Consider the following 23,112-nt stretch of genomic DNA (forward strand, 5'->3'; position numbering starts at 1 on the left):
ATCGACGTTTGTTAAAAGTGTTATTAAGCAAAACTGAAGTAATGGAGGTAATTTATTCTGCATGCTGTGAATAAAGAGCTGCAGGGCACTGCTCTTACCTCCCCCTCCCAGTAATTTATTTTTGATTGAGCCAATGCACCATGTCATTTTTGCTCACTTAGTGAGGGGGAACAGTGGTCTGGGTATGAGCTGCCCTGAGCTTGGCTCTTGTTTATTCACAGCCTCCCCGCCAGCACAGCATGCTCTCTGCTGAGGCAAGTCGCAGCCTGCTGGTGTGTCTCCTCTGGGTACTGAAGAATGCGGATAAAGCTGTGTTGCATCGCTGGCTTGCTGACCTCTCTGCTTTGCATGTGAACCGTCTCCTTGACCTGCTGTACCTCTGTGTCTCTTGCTTCGAGTACAAGGTGAGAAGAGTCAACCAGCCACGATAAGCCAGCTCCCCTGCTTCCCTCTTCCCCCTCCCAGGACTTGGAGAACAGAACCCAGGAATCCTGCCTTTAGCCGAGCAGGGTTCTCTCTCAGAGGAGCTGTATGTGGTAGACAAAGAGTTGGGGAGTGGCAAACGTCACAGCTATCTTCCAAAGGTCAGAGCTTGTACTTGCTTCAGCAGGACTACAATGGTTTGGGTGTCTTAAGGCAGGAGTGGGAAGAATTCAGGCATGGTGGGCTTGTTGGAACCCTGAGATCCACCAGCTGAAGCCTGGGGCAAAAGACAGACTCTTCAGTTAAAGAATTCTAAGCCCAGGTCTGATAGTACAGTTCCGTTCTGATAGTATTGTTTTTATTTATTTATTCATTTAACAGGCTATGGTCTGAAGGCACATGAGGCCAGCTCCCTGCTGAAGCTAAGCAGGGTCGGGTCCGGTCAGTGCCTGGATGGGAGACTGCCTGGGAACCACATGCAAGCCGCCTTGGGCTTCAATCATGAAAAGAAAGGCGGGGTATAAATGTAATAAATAAAATGTATATACCGCTTGAATGTAAACACCCCTAAGTGGTTTACAAAAAACATTAAAATTATCAGTACAACAGTTAAAAACAAGTAATTAAAACATATTTAAAACAATTAAAATAGCTACTAACTAAAAAGATCCAAACAGATCAACATCTGTGTGTCTGGAAAAGCTTGCCTAAACAGGAAAGTTTTAAGCAGGTGCTGAAAGGAATACAGTGAAGGCATCTGCCTGCTGTGAATAGGCAGGGAGTTCCAAAGAGTAGGTGCTGCCACACTAAAAGAACGATTTCTTACAAGTGTGGAATGGATATTATGTGGCACCTGTAACAGTGCCTGTTCCGCAGAGCAAAGTGCTCGAGTGGGCGGTTTCAGTAAAGGTCTAATAGCTCAGTGTAAGCTTCAGTAAACCACTGCTGAAGGCTATAAGCTAAAATAGGGAGTGGAGGCAACCTTACATTTGGAGTCCTAAAATACCTCTGTGACAGAAGTGAGGTGTGAAAACCTACAAATCCTTGCCTGTTGTATCTGGTGCTGGGCTGGCCCCAGCCAGTGCATTCTCCCATGTTGAAGCTGAAAGGCCTTTTGCATTCCATTGCTTAGTGCCTGTCAAAATGGGCAGTTGCTCACTTTCTTCAGTGAGCAACTGTGCACCTGTTTCCCATGAACTCTGGGTGACTGCCAGCCAGATTTTGCTCCTGCAGTCAAGCTCCTCTCTTGCTTAGCAAGGACTGCTAGACTCCCTGCCATCCACAGGGCAAGAAGGCCTTTGAGCGCATCAACAGCTTAACCTTCAAGAAGTCTCTAGACATGAAAGCACGACTGGAGGAAGCCATCCTGGGCACTATTGGAGCACGCCAGGAGATGGTTCGACGCAGCCGAGGTGAGAATGATGGAAGAGGGGCTGTCTATCATGAGCTTGTTTGCAGTCCCCAGGAGCAAGTAAGCTCCATGCCTAAGATTGGCAAGAGTGACCTCTTTAGGGTACCATCTGTGTAAAAAGAAGGGAACTCCGTCCATGCCCCTGAAGACTCGTCCTAGTTGAAGCATCTTTCGAACCTGCAGGACTGGCTTTTGGTGACTGGGGCTCGGTTTTATTATACCACTTTTTATATGTGTTTTAAACTATTGTTTTCTTTTATTTATTTATTTATTATTTGATTTATATCCCACCCTTCCTCCCAGCAGGAGTAGTTCTGCTACTCCTCTTACTCCTCGCCTTTTAAATAACTGGGAACTTTGGAGGAATTGCATGCAATTTTTTTTAAAAAAAGCAGAAAACTAATTTTTTTCTTGCTAATTTATAGTTAGTCATTTTGAAAGTTCCCTAATTGAAGCAAATCCATTAATTCCCCCCCCCCAAAAAAAAGAAGTATGAAAATAAGTGTTACGACATTTGTGGAGGAGTTTATCTCCATCAGTTAAAACATTGGTTTTGATTTTTGCCTAGTTTTTAAGTTACTAAAAATGTAACTCTAAACTAGGCATATAACAAAGAAACTGCTCTTTATTGTGGAGCTGTAGGAGTGGATCCATATTTAAGGCAACTTGGGCCCCATCTACAGTATACATTTAAAGCAGTATCAGACCACTTTAAACAGTCATGGAAATGGTAGTTCAAGGATGCTGAGAGTTGTTAGGAGGCCCCTATTCTCCTCACAAAGCTACAATTCTCAGAGTAGTCTAACAATCAATTCCCCTTCTCAGGGAATTTTGGGAGTTGTAGCTCTGTGAGGGGAATAGGGGTCTTCTAACAGCTCTCAGCACCCTTAACAAACTACAGTTCCCAGCATTCTTTAGGGGAAGCCATGACTGTTTGAAGTTAAGAACATAAGAAGAGCCTGCTGGATCAGGCCAGTGGCCCATCTAGTCCAGCATCCTGTTCTCACAGTGGCCAACCAGGTGCCTGGGGGAAGCCCGCAAGAAGGACCCGAGTGCAAGAACACTCTCCCCTCCTGAGGCTTCCGGCAACTGGTTTTCAGAAGCATGCTGCCTCTGACTAGGGTGGCACAGCACAGCCATCATGGCTAGTAGCCATTGATAGCCCTGTCCTCCATGAATTTGTCTAATCTTCTTTTAAAGCCATCCAAGTTGGTGGCAGTTACTGCATCTTGTGGGAGCAAATTCCATAGTTTAACTATGCGCTGAGTGAAGAAGTACTTCCTTTTGTCTGTCCTGAATCTTCCAACATTCAGCTTCTTTGAATGTCCACGAGTTCTAGTATTATGAGACAGGGAGAAGAACTTTTGTCTATCCACTTTCTCAATGCCATGCATAATTTTATACACTTCTATCATGTCTCCTCTGACCCGCCTTTTCTCTAAACTAAAAAGCCCCAAATGCTGCAACCTTTCCTCGTAAGGGAGTCGCTCCATCCCCTTGATCATTCTGGTTGCCCTCTTCTGAACCTTTTCCAACTCTATAATATCCTTTTTGAGATGAGGCGACCAGAACTGTACACAGTATTCCAAATGCGGCCGCACCATAGATTTATACAACGGCATGATGATATCGGCTGTTTTATTTTCAATACCTTTCCTAATTATCGCTAGCATGGAATTTGCCTTTTTCACAGCTGCCGCACACTGTGTCGACATTTTCATCGTGCTGTCCACTACAACCCCGAGGTCTCTCTCCTGGTCGGTCACCGCCAGTTCAGACCCCATGAGCGTATATGTGAAATGAAGATTTTTTGCTCCAATATGCATAATTCTACACTTGTTTACATTGAATTGCATTTGCCATTTTCCCGCCCATTCCCTCAGTTTGGAGAGGTCTTTTTGGAGCTCTTCGCAATCCCTTTTTGTTTTAACAACCCTGAACAATTTAGTGTCGTCAGCAAACTTGGCCACTTCACTGCTCACTCCTAATTCTAGGTCATTAATGAACAAGTTGAAAAGTACAGGTCCCAATACCGATCCTTGAGGGACTCCACTTTCTACAGCCCTCCATTTGGAGAACTGTCAATTTATTCCTACTCTCTGCTTTCTGCTTCTTAACCAATTCCTTATCCACAAGAGGACCTCTCCTCTTATTCCATGACTGCTAAGCTTCCTCAGAAGTCTTTGGTGAGGTACTTTGTCAAACGCTTTTTGAAAGTCTAAGTACACTATGTCCACTGGATCCCCTCTATCTATATGCTTGTTGACACTCTCAAAGAATTCTAGTAGGTTACTGAGACAGGACTTTCCCTTGCAGAAGCCATGCTGGCTCTGCTTCAGCAAGGCTTGTTCTTCTGTGTGCTTAGTTAATCTAGCTTTAATAATACTTTCTACCAGTTTTCCAGGGACAGAAGTTAAGCTAACTGGCCTGTAATTTCCGGGATCTCCTCTGGATCCCTTTTTGAATACTGGCGTTACATTTGCCACTTTCCAGTCCTCAGGCATGGAGGAGGACCCGAGGGACAAGTTACATATTTTAGTTAGCAGATCAGCAATTTCACATTTGAGTTCTTTGAGAACTCTCGGGTGGATGCCATCCGGGCCCGGTGATTTGTCAGTTTTTATATTGTCCATTAAGCCTAGAACTTCCTCTCTCGTTACCACTATTTGTCTCAGTTCCTCAGAATCCCTTCCTGCAAATGTTAGTTCAGGTTCAGGGATCTGCCCTATTTCTTCCACTGTGAAGACAGATGCAAAGAATTCATTTAGCTTCTCTGCAATCTCCTTATCGTTCTTTAGTACACCTTTGACTCCCTTATCATCCAAGGGTCCAGTCGCCTCCCTAGATGGTCTCCTGCTTTGAATGTATTTATAGAATTTTTGTTTGTTTGTTTGTTTTTATGTTCTTAGCAATGTGCTCCTCAAATTCTTTTTTAGCATCCCTTATTGTCTTCTTGCATTTCTTTTGCCAGAGTTTGTGTTCTTTTTTATTTTCTTCATTCGGACAAGACTTCCATTTTCTGAAGGAAGACTTTTTGCCTCTAAGAGCTTCCTTGACTTTACTCGTTAACCATGCTGGCTTCTTCTTGGCCCTGACGGTACCTTTTCTGATCTGCAGTATGCACTCCAGTTGAGCTTCTAATATAGTGTTTTTAAACAACTTCCAAGCATTTTCGAGTGATGTGACCCTCTGGACTTTGTTTTTCAGCTTTCTTTTTACCAATCCAATCATTTTTGTAAAGTTTCCTCTTTTGAAGTCAAATGTGACCGAGTTGGATTTTCTTGGCAATTGGCCATTTACATGTATGTTTAATTTAATAGCACTATGGTCACTACTCCCAATCGGTTCAACAACACTTACATCTCGCACCAGGTCCCGGTCCCCACTGAGGATTACGTCCAGGGTTGCCGCCCCTCTGGTCGGTTCCATGACCAACTGGTCTAGAGAATAGTCATTTAGAATATCTAGAAATTTTGCTTCTTTGTCATGACTGGAACACATATGCGGCCAGTCTATGTCTGGGTAGTTGAAGTCACCCATTACTACCACATTTCCTAGTTTGGAAGCTTCCTCAATTTCATATCTCATCTCAAGGTCTCCCTGAGCATTTTGATCAGGGGGACGATAGATCGTTCCCAGTATTAAATCCCTCCTGGGGCATGGTATCACCACCCACAACGATTCTGTGGAGGAGTCTGCCTCTTTTGGGGTTTCAAGCTTGCTGGATTCAATGCCTTCTTTCACGTATAGAGCGACTGCCACCAATACGTCCTTCCCTGTCCTTCCCATATAGTTTATATCCAGGGATAACCGTATCCCACTGGTTTTCTCCATTCCACCAGGTCTCCGTTATGCTCACTATATCAATGCTCTTCTCTAAGACCAAGCACTCCAGTTCTCCCATCTTGGTTCGGAGGCTCCTAGCATTAGCGTACAGGCACTTGTAAGCAGCGTCTCTCTTCAGGTGTCTTTGGCACTTGTGGTTTGGCCTGTGGTAATTTTGCTCTTCTGAATTTATATCCTGTGCCCCTGCTCTCACAATGCCTACTTCTAGGCCTACCCCTTTTAAAATGTCATCATTTCTTTGGTCTTTATCCCAGGGGGGAGGTTTATTCCGAACCGGACCTTCCTCAGCTCCTGTCAGGTTTCCCCCCTCAGTCAGTTTATGTCAGCCAAGTTATATGATACTGCTTTAAATGTATAGTGCAGATAGGGCCTTAGTTTGACAGTATTCTTACCAATTATAAAGCCTAGAAATTCTATTTCTCATGAAATTAAGACAATTTGTCATACCAGTACCCTAGAATCTACTCAGTAAGGAATACAATCTAGTCACAAGAATCTGATGAAGAATGACTGACATACAGCTATTTAACTTGTGCACTGAAGTGTGATGGTTATAAAATTATTATTTTTCACCTATTTAAAACATATGCTAAATTTCTTTTGGTAGCATATGTAATGTCAAAAATCCAAGTCTATTGTAGGGGTCTCTCCGTCACTGGTTTGATAAAAACCTGTTGTATATTCCTAACCAGCAACTTCGTACCCAGTGTTAACTTGGCAACTTGCTGCCCTGGGCTCCTGCTGGGAGGAAGGGCGGGATATAAATCAAATAATAAATAAATAATAAACAAACTCTAAGAAACCAAAAAAATCAGTGCTTAAAATCAGTTCAGCTTTGAAAGTTTCAGTCCACCATCTTGATTCAAAATAGTGTCCAATTGTATCCAAACATAGAGAAAAACCTGCTGCTGGATCTCAAGACCCATTGTGCAAAATTTAATTAAGAGGTGTTCAAATGCATTGTGAACAAACAACTTTCCAAAATATATAGTAGAAGATCATCAGGCTTTCAGAGTTCCCATTTTCATCAGTTGGGTGAACTCAGAGCAACATATGCAGCACATTTCTGGTGTATGTACTGCCTTCAAGTCGATTCCGACTTAGGGTGACCCTATTAACAGGGTTTTCATGAGGCTGAGAGGCAGTGACTGGCCCAAGGTCACCCAGTGAGCTTCATGGCTATGTGGGGATTCGAACCCTGGTCTCCCAAGTCGTAGTCCAACACCTTAACCACTATACCACACTGGCTCGTTGAAACTATATTTAAACATAGACTGAAGTTATAAACATACTGAAATACATTGGTGTTTTAGGATCAAAAACACTATTTAAAAGAACAACTCAGGCACTTACAGATTCATCTATGCCCTAAGTTGTGGTTGCTTACAATTTAGCCTTATCTGTTCTCTCTTAAACAGTTTTTTCCTCTGCTAGCATACAAAATATGAGAATATGTGTAATATACTGTATGTCTCCCTCCCTCCACCACTACCCCAATTTATAAGAAAAATTCAGAAGATAAGCCTCTAATTTGAGCACAACTCCCATAATCCTCACTGACTGTGAAGGAAGGCCAAATCCCTCTTATGAGAATGTGAAACATTTGTGAGATCCCAGTTGTTCCTTCCTCTTATTTCTGTTTACTTGTGCTGGGCTATGAGAGAGCACTTAGCCGTGTACAGAAATTCGGAGCACCTCCTAGCTTCTTGTGTCATTTATTTATAGCTCGTGGTAAGATAGCTCTCTCAGGCCTGTTCCAAACCTGATATGCCCTGCCAGCCTCTTTCTTCCCTTCCTTTATAGAGCGCAGTCCATTTGGAAACCAAGAAAATGTTCGTTGGAGGAAGAATATCGCCCATTGGAGGCAGAATTCGGACAAAGTGGACAAGTGAGTTAGTGGGCAGCTCTGAGGAATCGGGGAGAGGGAATGCTGTGTGTATATGCACACATTGGTCTAGTTTGCATTTAATCAAACCATGGTTTAGTGTGAAGGAGCAAACATGAAGGCTTCCAGAGAGAAGATTACAGCTGCTTTGTTCCTCCTCCCATCCTGCTGCTGCTGCAAGCAAAGCCATGGTGTGGCTTAGCATTGCGTCCAAATAATGGTTTATCTTTCCCAGACAAACCACAAGGAGTAAGCCATAGAACAAAACTTTGGTATGGCTGATGATTTGGCTGGAATAATATTTAGCCTTTTCAGTGTGAATTAACCCTTGACAAATATTACTATGTGATCAGTTTCCACAGAATGCTTTATGCTTTAATTTGGATTCCTGTGTTGAGTAGGGGTTGGACTCAGTGGCCTTATAGCACCTTCCAACTCTGATTCTATGAATGGACGGTTGCCCACCAACAAGCACCAAACTTGGGCTTAATGGTTCTCACTGTGTACCTGAATGTGTGAACTCTGCCTGGGGTATTAATAATAAATGGGTACAGTATATTAGTTTGTTTCATGGCCATGATCACATAATAATAAAAACCTTTATTATTATTTTAAAAAAGCAAGATTTAGTTTTCATGATTGTGGGGCAAAACATATTGAGAAAAAGACCATGTCTGATAAAGTCCCCAAGTCCAGAGGGTATTTGGCCAAGAAAGAAATGTATGTTAGTCTGCTGTCGACTCCCCTGTACTCAGCCTGCCATCATCCCACGCCCCAGCTCTCTCACACTTTCCTCATAGAGAAGGTGCTGCAACCCGCTTGCTTGTTTTGGTGGGCAGCAGCTGACCTGGAAAGAGGGCTGTGGCAAGAGCTAGAGGTAGGGACCAACTGGCTGTTGCGTGGGAGCCAGCTGGCTTTGCATGTTTTAAGAGTACAGCCCTTGGTGGGGGAGGAGAGGAGGAGTAGCCTTTGCCTTGGAGGCCTGGATGGGCAGCACAGTGTGCAGAAAACTGTGGAATAACCGTGCAAGCCAGGACTGACATCTAGTGGCTCAAAATGTCTTTAACACACACGCTTTTTTGTCCCTTGCTCAGATCCAAGGATGAGATGGAACATGAAGCTCTGGTAGATGGGAATATGGCCACAGAGGCCAACATGCTGGTGCTGGACACGCTGGAAATTATTGTGCAGGTAGGATCTGACTGAGGCTACAGCCTTGCAGCCACCCACCCATCAGGATGAGAAGAGTTGATTCAGCATGTGTCTGTCTCTTAACTCTGCTCTGCAGTGGTGGTAGTGGAACATTTTAAAGTACAGGAGCTGATTCTGAGAATCCCTGTAGCCATGCCTACCAAGCCCATAGACTCACTCCCTAAGGAGAATTCAGAAATCCAGACAGCAGTGTAAAGAAGTTTTAAGTGAAGGAAGAATGACTAGTTTTTGAAGGAGAAGTCTTGTGGCATCAGAAGGACTAAACCATTTTGTAGCATGACTGTGGCCCTGTGCATGGATACCTGGATGTAAGCTCCATTGAACTTGGGGTATAATTAAAATAAAAAAATAACTTAGGAACTTACATGGAATTGCGTAGGTTCAACTTGTGAATTTATTGAGCTTTAACAAAAGATTTTCAGCCAGTTGAAATGTAACCTTTAGCTTTTAATTAGTAATGCAAACCATCTTACAAAGAATTGCTACCTGCTAGCTTGAAGTAGAAACCCTATCAAAGAAAAGGGCCTGAAAGTTTCGTTTATCAGCTCATTCACTTGCCAGAGCAAAGGGGATCCATTGTTTACCCTGGCACTCCAGCAGATGACATTTATCATTGCTTCTGCTCTGAAAAATGTCCTGGAACAGTGATCCACTCTGTTCCCCTCTGCTACACCACTGCTGCTCTGGAGCAGTTGGAACTGGCCCTGATTATCCAGGAAGAACAGGATACTGCTTTCCAGGACCTGCAGGAGCATCTGGCAAATTTCTGCTCATGAACATGAAATGAAAAGGGGGGGCTTCACCCCACAAAGAAGGGAAAGATTCCAAGGGCACTGGAAAAGAAAAACCCAACATGCTATATGTACTTTTAAAATACCTGTTTGTAGGATAAGAGCTGCAGCGGTTTTCCTCCAACACCTCTGGAATCATTCCTCCTTTGCATGATTGGGCAAAGGCAGGGCAGAGCTGGAAAGGGCCTGGGTATGAAGAAGGGACTGAGGTGGGCTCCAAAGTATCTCAAGGGAAGAGTTCTACAGGGAAATTTCATGTTTTTAAATAAAGATGGAGGAGAAAAGTTGTTTTCAGCAGTTTTGAGCAATTGATAAAGCATTTTCTTGAAATGCTTTGAGAGCCGTATCTATTTGAGCAGCTGTCTTTTTTTGTCCTTGGCTGTTTTGATCCTCTCTGTTGTGGTTGTGCTCTGGGGGCTGGAATTCATTGTCCAGCATAGCTCTTTCTCCTTTGCCATGATTAGCAGAAGCCAAAGCAGAGCTGACGATGTGCAGATGTTCAGCTTTGTTTATGTTACATGGTCATGTCTCCACCTTGGTCACTCACGTCCAGGTGGTTACCAGTGCAGGATAAAGTGGGATCTGAGCCAGAACAGTTATGGCAACCTCACTGTGTTACAAATTTGGCTTTACTGTAGCTATGCTGTTCTCCTGGAGGGATTCCTAATTTCAGTCCAGTTTTTCTCCCTTTACATCCCTCCCCATTTTTGGTTCTCTACCTCCCTCACCTTCCCGGTTTGCTCTCCACAGACGGTGATCTTATCGGAAGCCAAGGAAAGTGTCCTGGGTGGGGTGCTGAGAGTGCTTCTGCACAGCATGGGCTGTACTCCTAGTGCTGCCTTCCTGGAACACTGTTTTGCTACCCAGAGGGCGCTAGTGAGCAAGGTGAGTGTTGCTTGGCTAAGAAATCTTGGCAGAAGCAAATGTCCTGTTGAATCAAGTGCTTTTTGCAAAACATCTGGTTTCACTCCTAAGTAAGACGACAGTGGAGGGAGTCAATTGACTGTCTACAGTCAGTCTGTCCAGCTGTGGCTGTAAGTGGAACTGAATACTTACGGAGCCCTGTGGGCAAGAAGGGTGTATCTTCCCTCAAGTCTTTAGCTGCTGTCTGCTGAAGGGGCTTTCTTCTCCAGGTTGCCTCCTTTTTCTGATGTTGCTCAGAGCAGAGTTTCCTTAATTATCAATTTATATAGATATGTAAATTTCTGTAAACAAACAAATCAACACAAACATAAGAACAGCCATATAAATACAACCATCAGTGTTACAGAGTATATATACTACATATAGGAATCCTCCAGTTTCACAATGCATATTTACAACATATTTTTCAGTACCTAGTATCCAGATGTAAGACCAGTTTCACACCTCTTATAAGTGTTGATCAAGTCAATATTTGTTGTTGTTATGTGCTTTCAAGTCTATCACGACTTATGGTGACCCTATGAATCAGCAACCTCCAAGAGCATCTGTCGTGAACCACCCTGTTCAGATCTTGTAACTTCAGGTCTGTGGCTTCCTTTATGGAATCAATCCATCTCTTGTTTGGCCTTCCTCTTTTTCTACTCCCTGCTGTTTTTCCCAGCATTATTGTCTTTTCTAGTGAATCCTGTCTTCTCATCATGTGTTCAAAGTATGATAACCTCAGTTTCATCATTTTAGCTTCTAGTGACAGTTCTGGTTTAATTTGTTCTAACACCCAATTATTTGTCTTTTTCGCAGTCCATGGTATCCGCAAAGCTCTCCTCCAGCACCACATTTCAAAAGAGTTGATTTTTCTCTTATCCGTTTTTTCACTGTCTAACTTTCACATCATAGAATCCTAGAGTTGGAAGGGGCCTTGTAGGCCATCGAGTCCAACCCCCTGCTCACAGCAGGAAATCCACAGCTAGAGCATCTCCCGCAGATAGCTGTCCAGCCTCTGCTTGAAGACATCCAGCGAAGGGGATCCCACCACCTCCCTAGGCAGTCGGTTCCATTGCCAAACTGCCCTTACTGTCAAGAAGTTCCTTCTAATGTCCAACCTGAATCTACGCTCCTGCAACTTAAAACCATTAGACCTAGTCCTACCCTCTGGGGCAACAGAAAACAAATCTGTACCCTCCTCTATGTGACAGCCCTTCAGGTACTTAAAGAGTGCAATCATGTCACCCCTCAGCCTTCTCTTCACCAGACTGAACATGCCAAGTTCCTTCAACCTTTCCTCATGAGACTTGTTCTCCATACCGGCTATCATCCTCGTCGCCCTCTTCTGAACCCGCTCTAACTTGTCTATATCTTTCTTAAAATGAGGCGCCCAGAACTGAACGCAGTATTCCAGATGAGGCCTGACCAATGCAGAATATAGTGGGACTATTACTTCCCTCGACCTGGAAACTATAGCTCTGTTTATGCAGCCCAAAACCGCGTTTGCCTTTTTTGCCACAGCATCACACTGCTGGGTCATGTTCAACTTACGATCCACTACAATTCCAAGGTCCTTCTCACACGCACTACTGCTAAGCCGGGTATTTCCCATCCTGTACCCATGCATTTTGTTTTTGTGGCCTAAATGCAGAATCTTGCATTTGTCTTTATTGAATTTCATTTTATTAATTTTAGCCCAATTTTCTAGTCTATCCAGGTCCCTTTCGATTTTATTCCTGTCTTCCATTGTGTTAGCTATCCCTCCCAGTTTCGTATCATCCGCAAACTTCATAAGGCTTCCCTCCACCCCATCATCTAACTCATTGATAAAAATGTTGAAGAGTATCGGCCCCAGGACAGAACCCTGTGGCACTCCACTCGAAACCTCCTTCCAGTCCGAAGCAGAGCCACTGACGACCACTCTTTGAGTACGGTTTTCCAACCAGTTGTGAATCCACCTGACAGTATTTCCATCTAGTCCGCGTTTGACCAGTTTGCTAATCAAAAGGTCGTGGGGGACTTTGTCAAACGCTTTGCTGAAATCTAGATAGATGACATCTACAGCATTTCCACCATCTACTAAGCTAGTGACCCGATCAAAAAAAGAGATGAGGTTAGTTTGACAGGGTTTTTTCTTGACAAACCCATGCTGGCTCCTACTAATCACAGCATTGTCATCTAGATAGTTTCCAATGGACTCTTTTATTATCTGTTCTAATATCTTTCCCGGTATTGAAGTCAGACTGACCGGACTGTAATTCCCCGATCTTCTTTTTTACCCTTTTTAAAGAGCGGGACGACGTTTGCCCGTCTCCAATCCTCCGGCACCTCTCCCGTTCTCCAGGATTTCTCAAAGATGCCTGGCCGCGATAATGGACTGGATGGGAGCTAACAGACTGAAGCTCAATCCAGACAAGACCGAGACGCTGTTGGTGAGTGCCTTCTCTGCCCAGATGGAGGATGTTCATCCTGTTCTTGATGGGGTTACACTCCCCTTGAAGGAACAGGTGCGTAGCTTGGGAGTTCTTTTTGATCCTTCCTTGTCACTTGAGGCCCAGGTGGCCTTGGTGGCACAGAATGCTTTTTACCATCTTCGCTTGGTAGCCCAGCTACGTCCCTATCTGGACAGTGACAACCTCGCCTCAGTTGTTCATGCTCTGGTAACTTCTAGACTGGACTACTGCAATGCGCTCTATGTTGGGCTGCCCTTGAAGACTGTTCGGAAACTACAGCTAGTCCAGAATGCAGCGGCCAGACTGCTGACGCGGACCAGAAGGTCCGCTCATATAACACCTGTTCTGGCCCGTCTGCACTGGCTTCCTATTTGTTTCCAGGCTAGATTCAAAGTGCTGGTTTTGACCTATAAAGCCCTACACGGCATGGGACCGCAATACCTGGTGGAACGCCTCTCCCAATCTGAACCTACCCGGACACTGCGCTCAACATCTAAGGCCCTCCTCCGGGTGCCATCCCATCGAGAAGCTTGGAGGGTGGTGACTAGAACCAGGGCCTTTTCCGTGGTGGCCCCCGAACTGTGGAACAGCCTCTCCGATGAGGTGCGCCTGGCGCCGACGCTACTATCTTTTCGGCGCCAGGTGAAAACCTTTTTATACTCCCAGGCATTTTAAAGTGTGTTTTAATAGCATTTTCATTATTATTTTGTATTTTGGATGTTGTTTGGTTTCTTTATTATTTGTTTGTTTTGTTTTTTGATTTATTGTATTTATTGTATTTATACATTGCTTGTTTTTATCTTTTTGTACACCGCCCAGAGAGCCTTCGGGCTTAGGGCGGTATATAAATTAAATTAAATAAATAAATAAAATAATAAAAAGAGGTTCCGAGAGTACATCCGCAAGTTCCTTCAATACTCTGGGATGCAGTTCATCAGGCCCTGGAGATTTGAACTCATATAGGTTAACTAGGTATTTCCTGACTATCTCCTTATCAATCTTGAACTGCAATCCCGAGCCCTTACTGAGATTGCTACCGATGCAAGGTTGCACACTGTTCCCTTTTTGGGAGAAAACGGAGGCAAAATAGGCGTTGAGCAGTTCTGCCTTCTCCTTGTTATCTGTCAACATTTTGCCATCCTCATTGAGCAGCAGTCCCACTGTTTCTTTGGTCTTTCTCTTGCTTCGAACATATCTGAAAAACCCCTTTTTGTTGTTCTTTGGTTCCCTCGCCAGCCTCAGCTCATTCTGGGTTTTAGCTTTCCTTACGCTATTCCTGCAGGCCCAAGCCGCTCGTCGGTACTCTTCCTTGGTGATGCGTCCTTCCTTCCGTTCTTTATACATGCTCTTTTTTACTTTTACCTCCTCCACCAGTCTTCCGTGTAGCCACATTGGCTTTTTCTGATGTCTTCCGTTTTTCTTCCTCTTTGGAATTGTTTGCGATTGCGCTTTTTGTAATACGTTCTTCATGAACTCCCACGCTTCTTGGGCTCCTTTTTTCTTTAGTCTATCTAGCCACGGGATCCTGCCCATCATTTCCCTGAGCTTGCTAAAATCGGCTTTCCTGAAATCCAAGGTCCATATTTGACTATATTCTTCTTTGGCTTTCCCCAGAATCCCAAATTCCAGCATTACGTGGTCACTTTCCCCCAAGGTACCGACCGCTTTAATTCCTGTGACCAATTTGTCCCTGTTAGTTAAGATCAGGTCCAGGATTGCCGATCCACTTGTTCCTTCTTCTACTTTTTGAAAAAGAGGAAATTATCAGCAAGGCCCATCAGGAATTTGTTGGAGGCTTTGTGCTTCGCAGAGTTTGTCTCCCAGCAGATATCCGGGTAGTTGAAGTCCCCCATCACTACTACTTCTTGCCTCCTTGAGATTTCAGAGATTTGTTTGAGAAAGGCCTCGTCTACCACCTCTTCTTGGCCAGGGGGTCTGTAGTAGATACCTACTACCATGTCGGTTTTATTTGTTTCTCCATTTATTTTTACCCAAATGGTCCCTACCGGACCCCTTTGTTCGCTCTCTTGGATTTCCATAGAGGTGTATTTGTCTTTGACGTATAACGCTACTCCTCCTTTTCTGTTGCTTCTATTCTTTCTGTAGAGTTTATATCCTTGAATGGCTATATTCCAATCATGGGAGTCATCCCACCAAGTCTCTGTTATCCCTATGAAGTCATATTTGCCTTGATGCACTAAGACTTCAAGCTCCTCTTGCTTGTTTCCCAAGCTCCGCGCGTTGGTATATAGACACCAGAAGTCTCTTTTGTCCCGATTGGATTCCTCCGTTAATATACCATGAGCTTTGCCATGCATCCCTTTCTCTCTCCCAGTGTCTCCTGTACCCTTCAAATCCTTGCATTTACAACCCGCCGTCTTTGGATCGATATTTAAGCTATCCATCCCCCAGAGGCTTTAGTTTAAAGCCCTCTTGATGAGTTTTGCCGTACTTCTGCCAAAGAGATTCTTCCCAGTCCTCGTGAGGTGCAGCCCATCTCTTGCCAACAGTCCCTCCTCCAAGAAGCTTAGACCATGGTCCCAGAATCCAAACCTCTCCCGTCGACACCATCTGCGTAACCAGTCGTTGACCTGCAGTATCTTCCTTTCCCTTTGTAGTCCTCTATCCTTCATGGGAAGAATTGACGAGAAGACCGCCTGCGCCCCAAAATCCTTGACCTTCCTACCCAGAGCCTCATAGTCTGAGGTGATCTGTTGCATGGATGAGGAGAAAGGGGTACCTATCTTGGTTCCCAATGAGCCTCGGCAAGTTGTCAGCAATGTCCCGGATGCGTGCCCCAGGGAGACAACAGACTTCCCGATTCATTTTGTCCGGCTGGCATACCGGTGCCTCTACTCCCCTGAGCAACGAGTCTCCAACCACCAGCACCCTCCTCTTTTTGCCGCGAGCAGTGGTTGCATCAGCTTCCTTCTTCTGGGGTGTGGAGTCTTCCTTTGCAGCCAGTGGCTCTTGATGCAGGTGAGTTTGTTGAGGCTCTTCAGAGGTGCTGTCTGATCCATACACAGAGATCGGAAGTAGCATGGTCTGAATGATCCTGACTTTAGTGTTCAGTGATACATCTTTGCATTTGAGGACCTTTTCTAGTTCTCTCTTAGCTGCCCTCCCCAGTCCTAGCCTTCTTCTGATTTCTTGACTGTTGTCTCCATTTTGGTTAATGACTGTGCCAAGGTATTGGTAATCCTTGAGAAGTTCAATGTCCTCAATGTCAACTTTAAAAAGGTAAAGGTGTCCCCGCACTTATAGTGCGAGTGGTTTCCGACTCTTAGGGTGACGTCTTGCGACATTTACAAGGCAGACTGTATATATGGGGTGGGTTTGCCAGTTCCTTCCCTGGCCTTTCTTTACCCCCCAGCGTATGCCGGGTACTCATTTTACCGACCATGGATGGATGGAAGGCTGAGTGGACCTCGACCCCTTTTACCGGAGATTTGACTTCCTCCTTCTGTTGGAATCGAACTCCATCCATGAGCAGAGCTTCTGTTGCGTTACCACCACTTACCACTCTGCGCCACGGAGGATCTCTAATGTTAACTTTAAAGTTACATAAATCTTCTGTTGTCATTACTTTAGTCTTCTTGACGTTCAGCTGTAGTCCTGCTTTTGTGCTTTCCTCTTTCACTTTCATCAGCATTCGGTTCAAATCATTTCTGGTTCTGCTAGTAGTATGGTATCGTCTGCATATCTTAAATTATTGATATTTCTGCCTCCAATTGTCACACCTCCATCTTGGTCCAATCCCTCTTTCCATTTGATATGTTCTGCCTATAGATTAAACAAATAGGGTGATAAAATACACCCCTGTCTCACACACTTTCCAATTGGGAACAAATTGGTTTCTCCATATTCTGTCCTTACAGTGGCCTCTTGTCCAGAGTATAGGTTGCGCATCAGGACAATCAGATGCTGTGGCACCCCCATTTCTTTTAAAGCATTCCATAGTTTTTCATGATCTACACAGTCAAAGGCTTTGCTGTAATCTATAAAGCACAGTGTGATTTTCTTCTGAAATTCCTTGTTCCGTTCCATTATCCAATGTATGTTTGCAATCTGATCTCTGGTACCTCTTCCCTTTATGAATCCAGCTTGGACATCAAGCATTTCTTGCTCCATATATGGTACGAGCCTTTGTTCTTCCAGTCTGTGAGCCATTGTTTAGTTTTCCCAAGTCAATATATCTGTCCCAAATTACACTTGAGGGAGTGGGAGCCTGGGTTCCCAGGACTGGACTTGATATATGAAAGAAATAGCTGCCTGTCATATGAAAAACTATCCCCTTCTGTCTCATCCCTAGCTAACCAATCTTGCCATATAAGCTTGTCAGCAAGTGCCAGTTGCCATATTCTGTCATACCACCTCCCAAAAGCAAACTCTTCTTCACTTTTCCAGAAATGAGCTATTTTCATGTGGGCAGCTATAACAAGATGGATTAAATCCTTGTAAATAAGAACCTTATTTTGGCCCTGGAAGATACAGAGTAAAGCCAGTCTTGGGTCAATAATAATAATCATAACAATAATAATAAACATTTATATGCTTATTATCTGAAGGCTGTTTACAATAGAATATACATCTGTCTATCTATAAACACAATAGATATCTATACATAAACACAATAGGTACAATAAGAACCATATAAAATTATTTACATAACAAAATACAAGACCAATATCCATGTACAATATAAATATCAGTATTTTGCGTGTGCGCGCGTGCTTTCTCTCTCTATATGCTCGTGACCATCTAGGGCATGATATATATGATATAGTATATGTATATATGTGTGTGCGCTCATGCCCATCTCCCATCTCTCACCTGAGAGGGGCCCAGTTCTGTCCCAGAGCAGGCGCTCACCCTGGGGATGTAAAACTAGTTCCATCCACTCACTCCCAACTACATAATCATAACATACATGGTACTACACATGGTTTGAGTCTACTTAATTATGTATGGGAAAGCCTCTGTAAAGAGGCCTGATGGACTCCTCACATTGTACCATTCCAGGTGTCAGGTTCAAACCTGATTTACAAAGACTTTTCATATTATAACTTATCACTTTTGAGTATGTTAATATCTTCGTTTTAAGATGATCAAACTGTTGGATTTTATGCTTCATTGCCCTGCTTGCAGTCACTAGAAAGGCAATTATTACTATTGCTAAATAAAATAACTCCAGTCTCATGCTTGCAGTTTCCTGAAATGCTTTTTGAGGAGGACACAGAACTGTGTGCTGACCTGTGTATGCGCCTTCTACGCCACTGCAGCAGTCGGGTGGGCACCATCCGCACCCATGCAAGCACCTCGCTGTACCTTCTCATGCGACAGAACTTCGAGATTGGCAATGTAAGTGCTAGTGGAAGAAAGGAGACACTAGGGCTGTCTTCTTGCCTCTTCTGCCGCAACACAGCTTCCTAGGAGCAGGCCTGGGCACTCACCAGGGTCCAGGGAGTTTAATCAGCACAGATCCCTGCATCATCACCATGTTGCATATATTATTTCCCTACTCTGTTCTCCTCCCCTTCCTTTGTCAAAATTTAGATTGTAAGCTCCTCGGGGCCAGGTATCTGTCTCTTGATTAAATTACTCAAAATACAGAGTGATGGTGCTGTATAAATAGAAATGGTATGTTTATACCAGCCTGGGCACCTCAGCTGCCATTCTTCAGTTGCTGCTGTGGGAGCAAATCCCCTCCAGGTTGTTTCTAGGCAGATAGTGCTTTCAGAAGCTTCTGTACCATGTGCCTGACTTTCCGTGGCAGCTGCTTCAGAGTGTTTTTGTTTTGTGTTGCTTGAAGGGATAGAGATGGTGAAAACACAGTGTTTCAGCTTTATTTATGTATCTGAAATTCCATCTGGAATCTGGTAAAGAAAAGAAATGCCAATAATAAATCAAACATAATTGCTAGTATTAAAGAGAAGCAAGTTTCTAGCATTCATGTTCTGAGCTAATATATAGACAAAGTCTGTCAAAGACAAAGGAGGTAGAGTAAGATGCTGCTGCTGCCTCTGTTCCCATGTCTTCATATGTAAAGAAGGGCTTTGGTGTGCCATCTGAAATGGCAGGCTTCAGCCCTCCTACTCACCAGATCGACAGGCAAAAAAGGTCACGACAGAAGGGAAAGAAGTTTGGGCTCCGTTTCCTAGGTGGGAAAAAAAGTGAATATGTAATGATGGACATTAGTGGGTGAGGTGAGGACTACACCCACCTTTTCTCAGGAGTTGTATTAGTCAAAGCATCTGGTGCGGATGCCCCTGCAGAGGATCCTGAGAGATAACAACCATCCAACAGCCATACGCTTGCTGTCAATTGCATGTCTTGCTGTGAAGCTCTGAATTGCAACATGAGACATTTTGCAATGGCTCATTGCTGAGAGATGGAGACCATGATTTTGCAGGGTTTTATTGATTAACAGTCTTTCAACACTTATTGTGAGAGAGTGAAGTGAGTTTGAGAACTAATGGTGAATGCAGGCCCTTCAGACTTCAGGTGCAAATGATGCAACATCTGTGAATTGTGCAAAGCTAGATAAAAGTGTATTTCTTTTATTTAAATTATATTTGGGTTTTGGGTTTTATAAAAACTATATAGTGTAAGTTTCTCTTTTTTTAAAAAAAAATAGCCTGATTAAACTACTTCTGAATAAAAACATGTTGAACTGATGCATATTATCTCTTACAAATAAATCAGTAGGTTAATAAGGCTGCTTTTCTATGTAAATAAAGATTCATAGGGAAATTACATCATTAAAACTCCAGAATTACGCACATGCAGAACAACAGATTCTGTTCTATATTGTTATGGGCTTCATAATTTGCCAGTCCTTGACCTCCAGCATTGCAGGCACTGGAATCCAGGCCCTGGCCTCCAGGAGACAGCACCCACTAGACAGCTCATTCACTACACCCACCTTGGGAAATTTTGTATTCTCCCATTTTTATGCTCTTTTAAGTACCTGAGCTCAGCAATGTGCTCAGTTACCAAATTTTGCTCACTATAAGCAAATAAGGGCATGCCTTTCTTGTTTTATGAATAGGAAGTGATCTGCCTGATAACTATCAGCCCTTGCTTCTGGAAAGTTCTGGTTTCTTATTTTTCTCAAAGCAAAGACATGCAAGGTTGGATCCAGACTATGCTTTCCACAAGCAGAAAGGCTGGATTAAGCAATTAACATGCATCTTTTTAAGGAAACAATATCAATGGGAAACTTAAATTTAAATAAATATTTTAAACTGGCCTTTTTTCTTTATGGCTTTTAATTTCAATCAGTCTACCCTAAAACTGTGATCTGCATAATTCATTCCAAGCATTGCCTGTGGTTTTCTTTGACTCAGAATTTGAATAATTGCCCTGGATTGCCCTGCCTTGCTAACTCCTGCATCTCTCACACAGAACTTTGCCCGAGTGAAGATGCAAGTCACCATGTCACTCTCCTCACTTGTGGGAACATCACAGAACTTCAATGAGGAGCACTTGCGGCGCTCACTGAAGACCATCCTGACCTATGCCGAGGAAGACCCAGAGCTGCGAGAGACCACATTTGCTGAGCAGGTATCACTGCCAGCAGACCCATAAAAATCAGACCAGAGGCCAGAGTACCAGCAGTTGGGTTGTGGCCTTTAAGTGCTGAAGGCTGGCAGACATTGCATGTGACTTGCCCTTTTGTTCTTCTCAAGGAGTGCTTGTCAAATTGTTTACTTTAGGAGTATTGCTAATAGAGCTCCCTTAGCTCTCAAATAAATAAATAAATAAATAGGTTTAGAGGAAGGGAAACTCAAGAAGGAAAACAGGTGTGTGAAATGTCCAGAGGAAAGATTGCCATACAACAAACATGGTTGTTTAATGAACAAGGAAGTGAAAACAGTACCAGGCACACATGCAAGTTGGAAGCAGGCAAGTCTGACAGGTGCTGTTTGTGGATATCCCAGGCATGCCAGCTTCTCATTGGAACTGTCAGATATTACAAATAGGTGTCTTCTGGAGTGTTTGGGGTGCTGGACCTGAATTTGCCCTCTGACTTGTAATTGATCGGAACTAATTTTCTGTAGTCTTCCCAGGACAGTGAATATAGTCCAGATTTTTTCAGGACAGGGAGGACTTGAACATTGGATATTACTATTATGTGAATAGATTATCATGGCTATTATGGTATATGGAGAAAGATACTACATTAACAATTTAGAGATGTAGAGCAATTTTAAATCTTACCCTAAACTATATTTTTTGCCCAAACTCAAAAGACATCAGTTGCAGCCATCAGCCATTCCTACACAATCATGGCACCTCCTGAAAGAAGGAGACTTGATGGAAACACTCTCAACTAGCTGTGATTGTAAGAGAGGAAGTTCTCTTTGCTGCCGTTCAAGTGCCTGTCAGGAAAGAACTGAGCAGGAAGGTACTTGCCCACTCTTTTGAGGCAGACACATCAGTCAGGACTTATTCAGGGGAATTCTGCTCTTGTATTTTAGTTCTAGAGGGTTCCAAGATGCTATTCTGTGCATACCATCTGTGCCTGCAGAGAGACCATGAAGAAGATACAGCTCTCTCAACTCCCAATTCAGTGCTCATGGACCATCAAAGAACTGGTTCCTAGGAACTTATTAAGTAGTTATATCCAGCTGCAAATTCTCTCTATGTTTTTTCTTTTGACCCAAGAACTCAGGGTTATACTAGTTCTTTAATACAGCAGGGATGTAATCAGCCAGATTTGACTTAGAGGCAGGTTTGATTTGGCTTCAGAAAAACCCAATGAAAGATCAGTTCTGGACTCTGTAGAAATTTACTAGAAACTACTTAAAGCACACCTTAACATGGTGAGGCGGTTTGAGAGTGTCGAAGAAGCTGAGAGCAATGCCGTCAGGGCACCCAAGGCGGAATGGTCAAAGCTGAGACACCAGACTAAGATGCATCCAGGCTCATAGGAAGGCAATGGTAAACCACCTCTGAATACCTCTTACCATGAAAACCCTGTGAATATATCTAAAATGCAACGCAAGATAGTGCTGGAAGATGAGACTCCCAGGTCAGAGGGCTCTCACTGAGCTACTGGGGAAGAACAAAGGACAAGTACGAGTAGCACTGTGACTAATGATGCAGGTGGGTCAAAGCCAAAAGGAAGTCCAGAGGCTGATGCGCACAGATGCGAAAGGAGAGTCCAGAGTTGTACGACGCACACAATAGGAACATGGAATGTGAGAAGCATGAACCAGGGAAAGGTAGAAATTGTCAAGCCAAGAAATGGAGCATATCAACATTACAATACTTTGCGTGAGTGAATTAAAATGGACAGGAATGGGACACTTTCAGTCAGGCACCTGCAAAATATTTTATGCAGGAAATGAGAAATTAAGAAGAAATGGGGTTGTTTTAATAGTGAGAAGTGATGTAGCAAAAGCGATTAGGAGCTACAACGCAAGGTCTGAGCGAGTTATATCAATGAGATTAAACAGGAAACCTATTAACATAACCATCATCGAAATCTATGCTCCAATGTCAAATGCAGAAGAAGAAGAATTGGAGAGATTTTACGCAGACGTACAGGAGGAAATTGATCACACACCAAAACAAGATATGATGATAATCATGGGGGACTGGAATGCAAAAGCAGGGAACAGAGCAGAACTAGGAATTGTGGGGAAATGGGGCTTAGGAGACAGAAATGAAGCAGGAGAAAGACTTACTGAATTCTGTGAAGCCAATAATTTGTTTCTTGCAAACAGATTTTTTGAGCAACTGAAAAGACAACTGTACATGTGGACATCACCAAATGGTCAGTATAGGAATCAAATTGATTATATACTTGGTAGCAGAAGATCTGCGAAAACAAGACCAGGAGCAGACTGTGGTACAGATCATGAACTGGTCATATTGAAAATCAGAGTTAAGCTAAAGAAGAACAACAAAGCAATCATAATGCCAAATTACAATTTAAATAGCATCCCAGAAGCATATAAAGATCAAATAAGGAACAGGTTTGAGGCTTTAAACTTAGTTGACAGAGAACCATAAGAACTATGGATTGAAGTCAGAGACATTACCAGTGAAGAATGCAAAAAGACAATACCTCTAGTTAAAAAGGGAGAAAGACCTCAATGGATTACTGAAGAAACTCTTAAAATGGTGAAAGAGAGAAGGAAAGCAAAAGCAAGAGGAGATAGAAACACAGTCAGA

At 43.4% G+C, this 23,112-nt stretch overlaps 1 protein-coding gene across 8 annotated transcripts in view; it reads left to right on the forward strand.

Annotated features, from left to right (window-relative positions):
- DOCK6 (dedicator of cytokinesis 6) overlaps positions 1–23,112 on the forward strand; it is a 152,582-nt gene that overhangs the window by 96,474 nt on the left and 32,996 nt on the right. For all 8 annotated transcript variants that reach the window (XM_061582387.1, XM_061582331.1, XM_061582340.1 and 5 more), the window contains 7 exons: positions 222–404; positions 1,709–1,835; positions 7,484–7,568; positions 8,660–8,756; positions 10,319–10,453; positions 18,136–18,288; positions 20,335–20,493. In XM_061582387.1, coding sequence (XP_061438371.1) covers positions 222–404; positions 1,709–1,835; positions 7,484–7,568; positions 8,660–8,756; positions 10,319–10,453; positions 18,136–18,288; positions 20,335–20,493 — 939 coding nt within the window. The remainder of the gene's footprint in view (positions 1–221; positions 405–1,708; positions 1,836–7,483; positions 7,569–8,659; positions 8,757–10,318; positions 10,454–18,135; positions 18,289–20,334; positions 20,494–23,112) is intronic.

This window comes from Rhineura floridana, chromosome 1 (assembly GCF_030035675.1).
Source record: "Rhineura floridana isolate rRhiFlo1 chromosome 1, rRhiFlo1.hap2, whole genome shotgun sequence".
Lineage (NCBI taxonomy): Eukaryota > Metazoa > Chordata > Lepidosauria > Squamata > Rhineuridae > Rhineura > Rhineura floridana.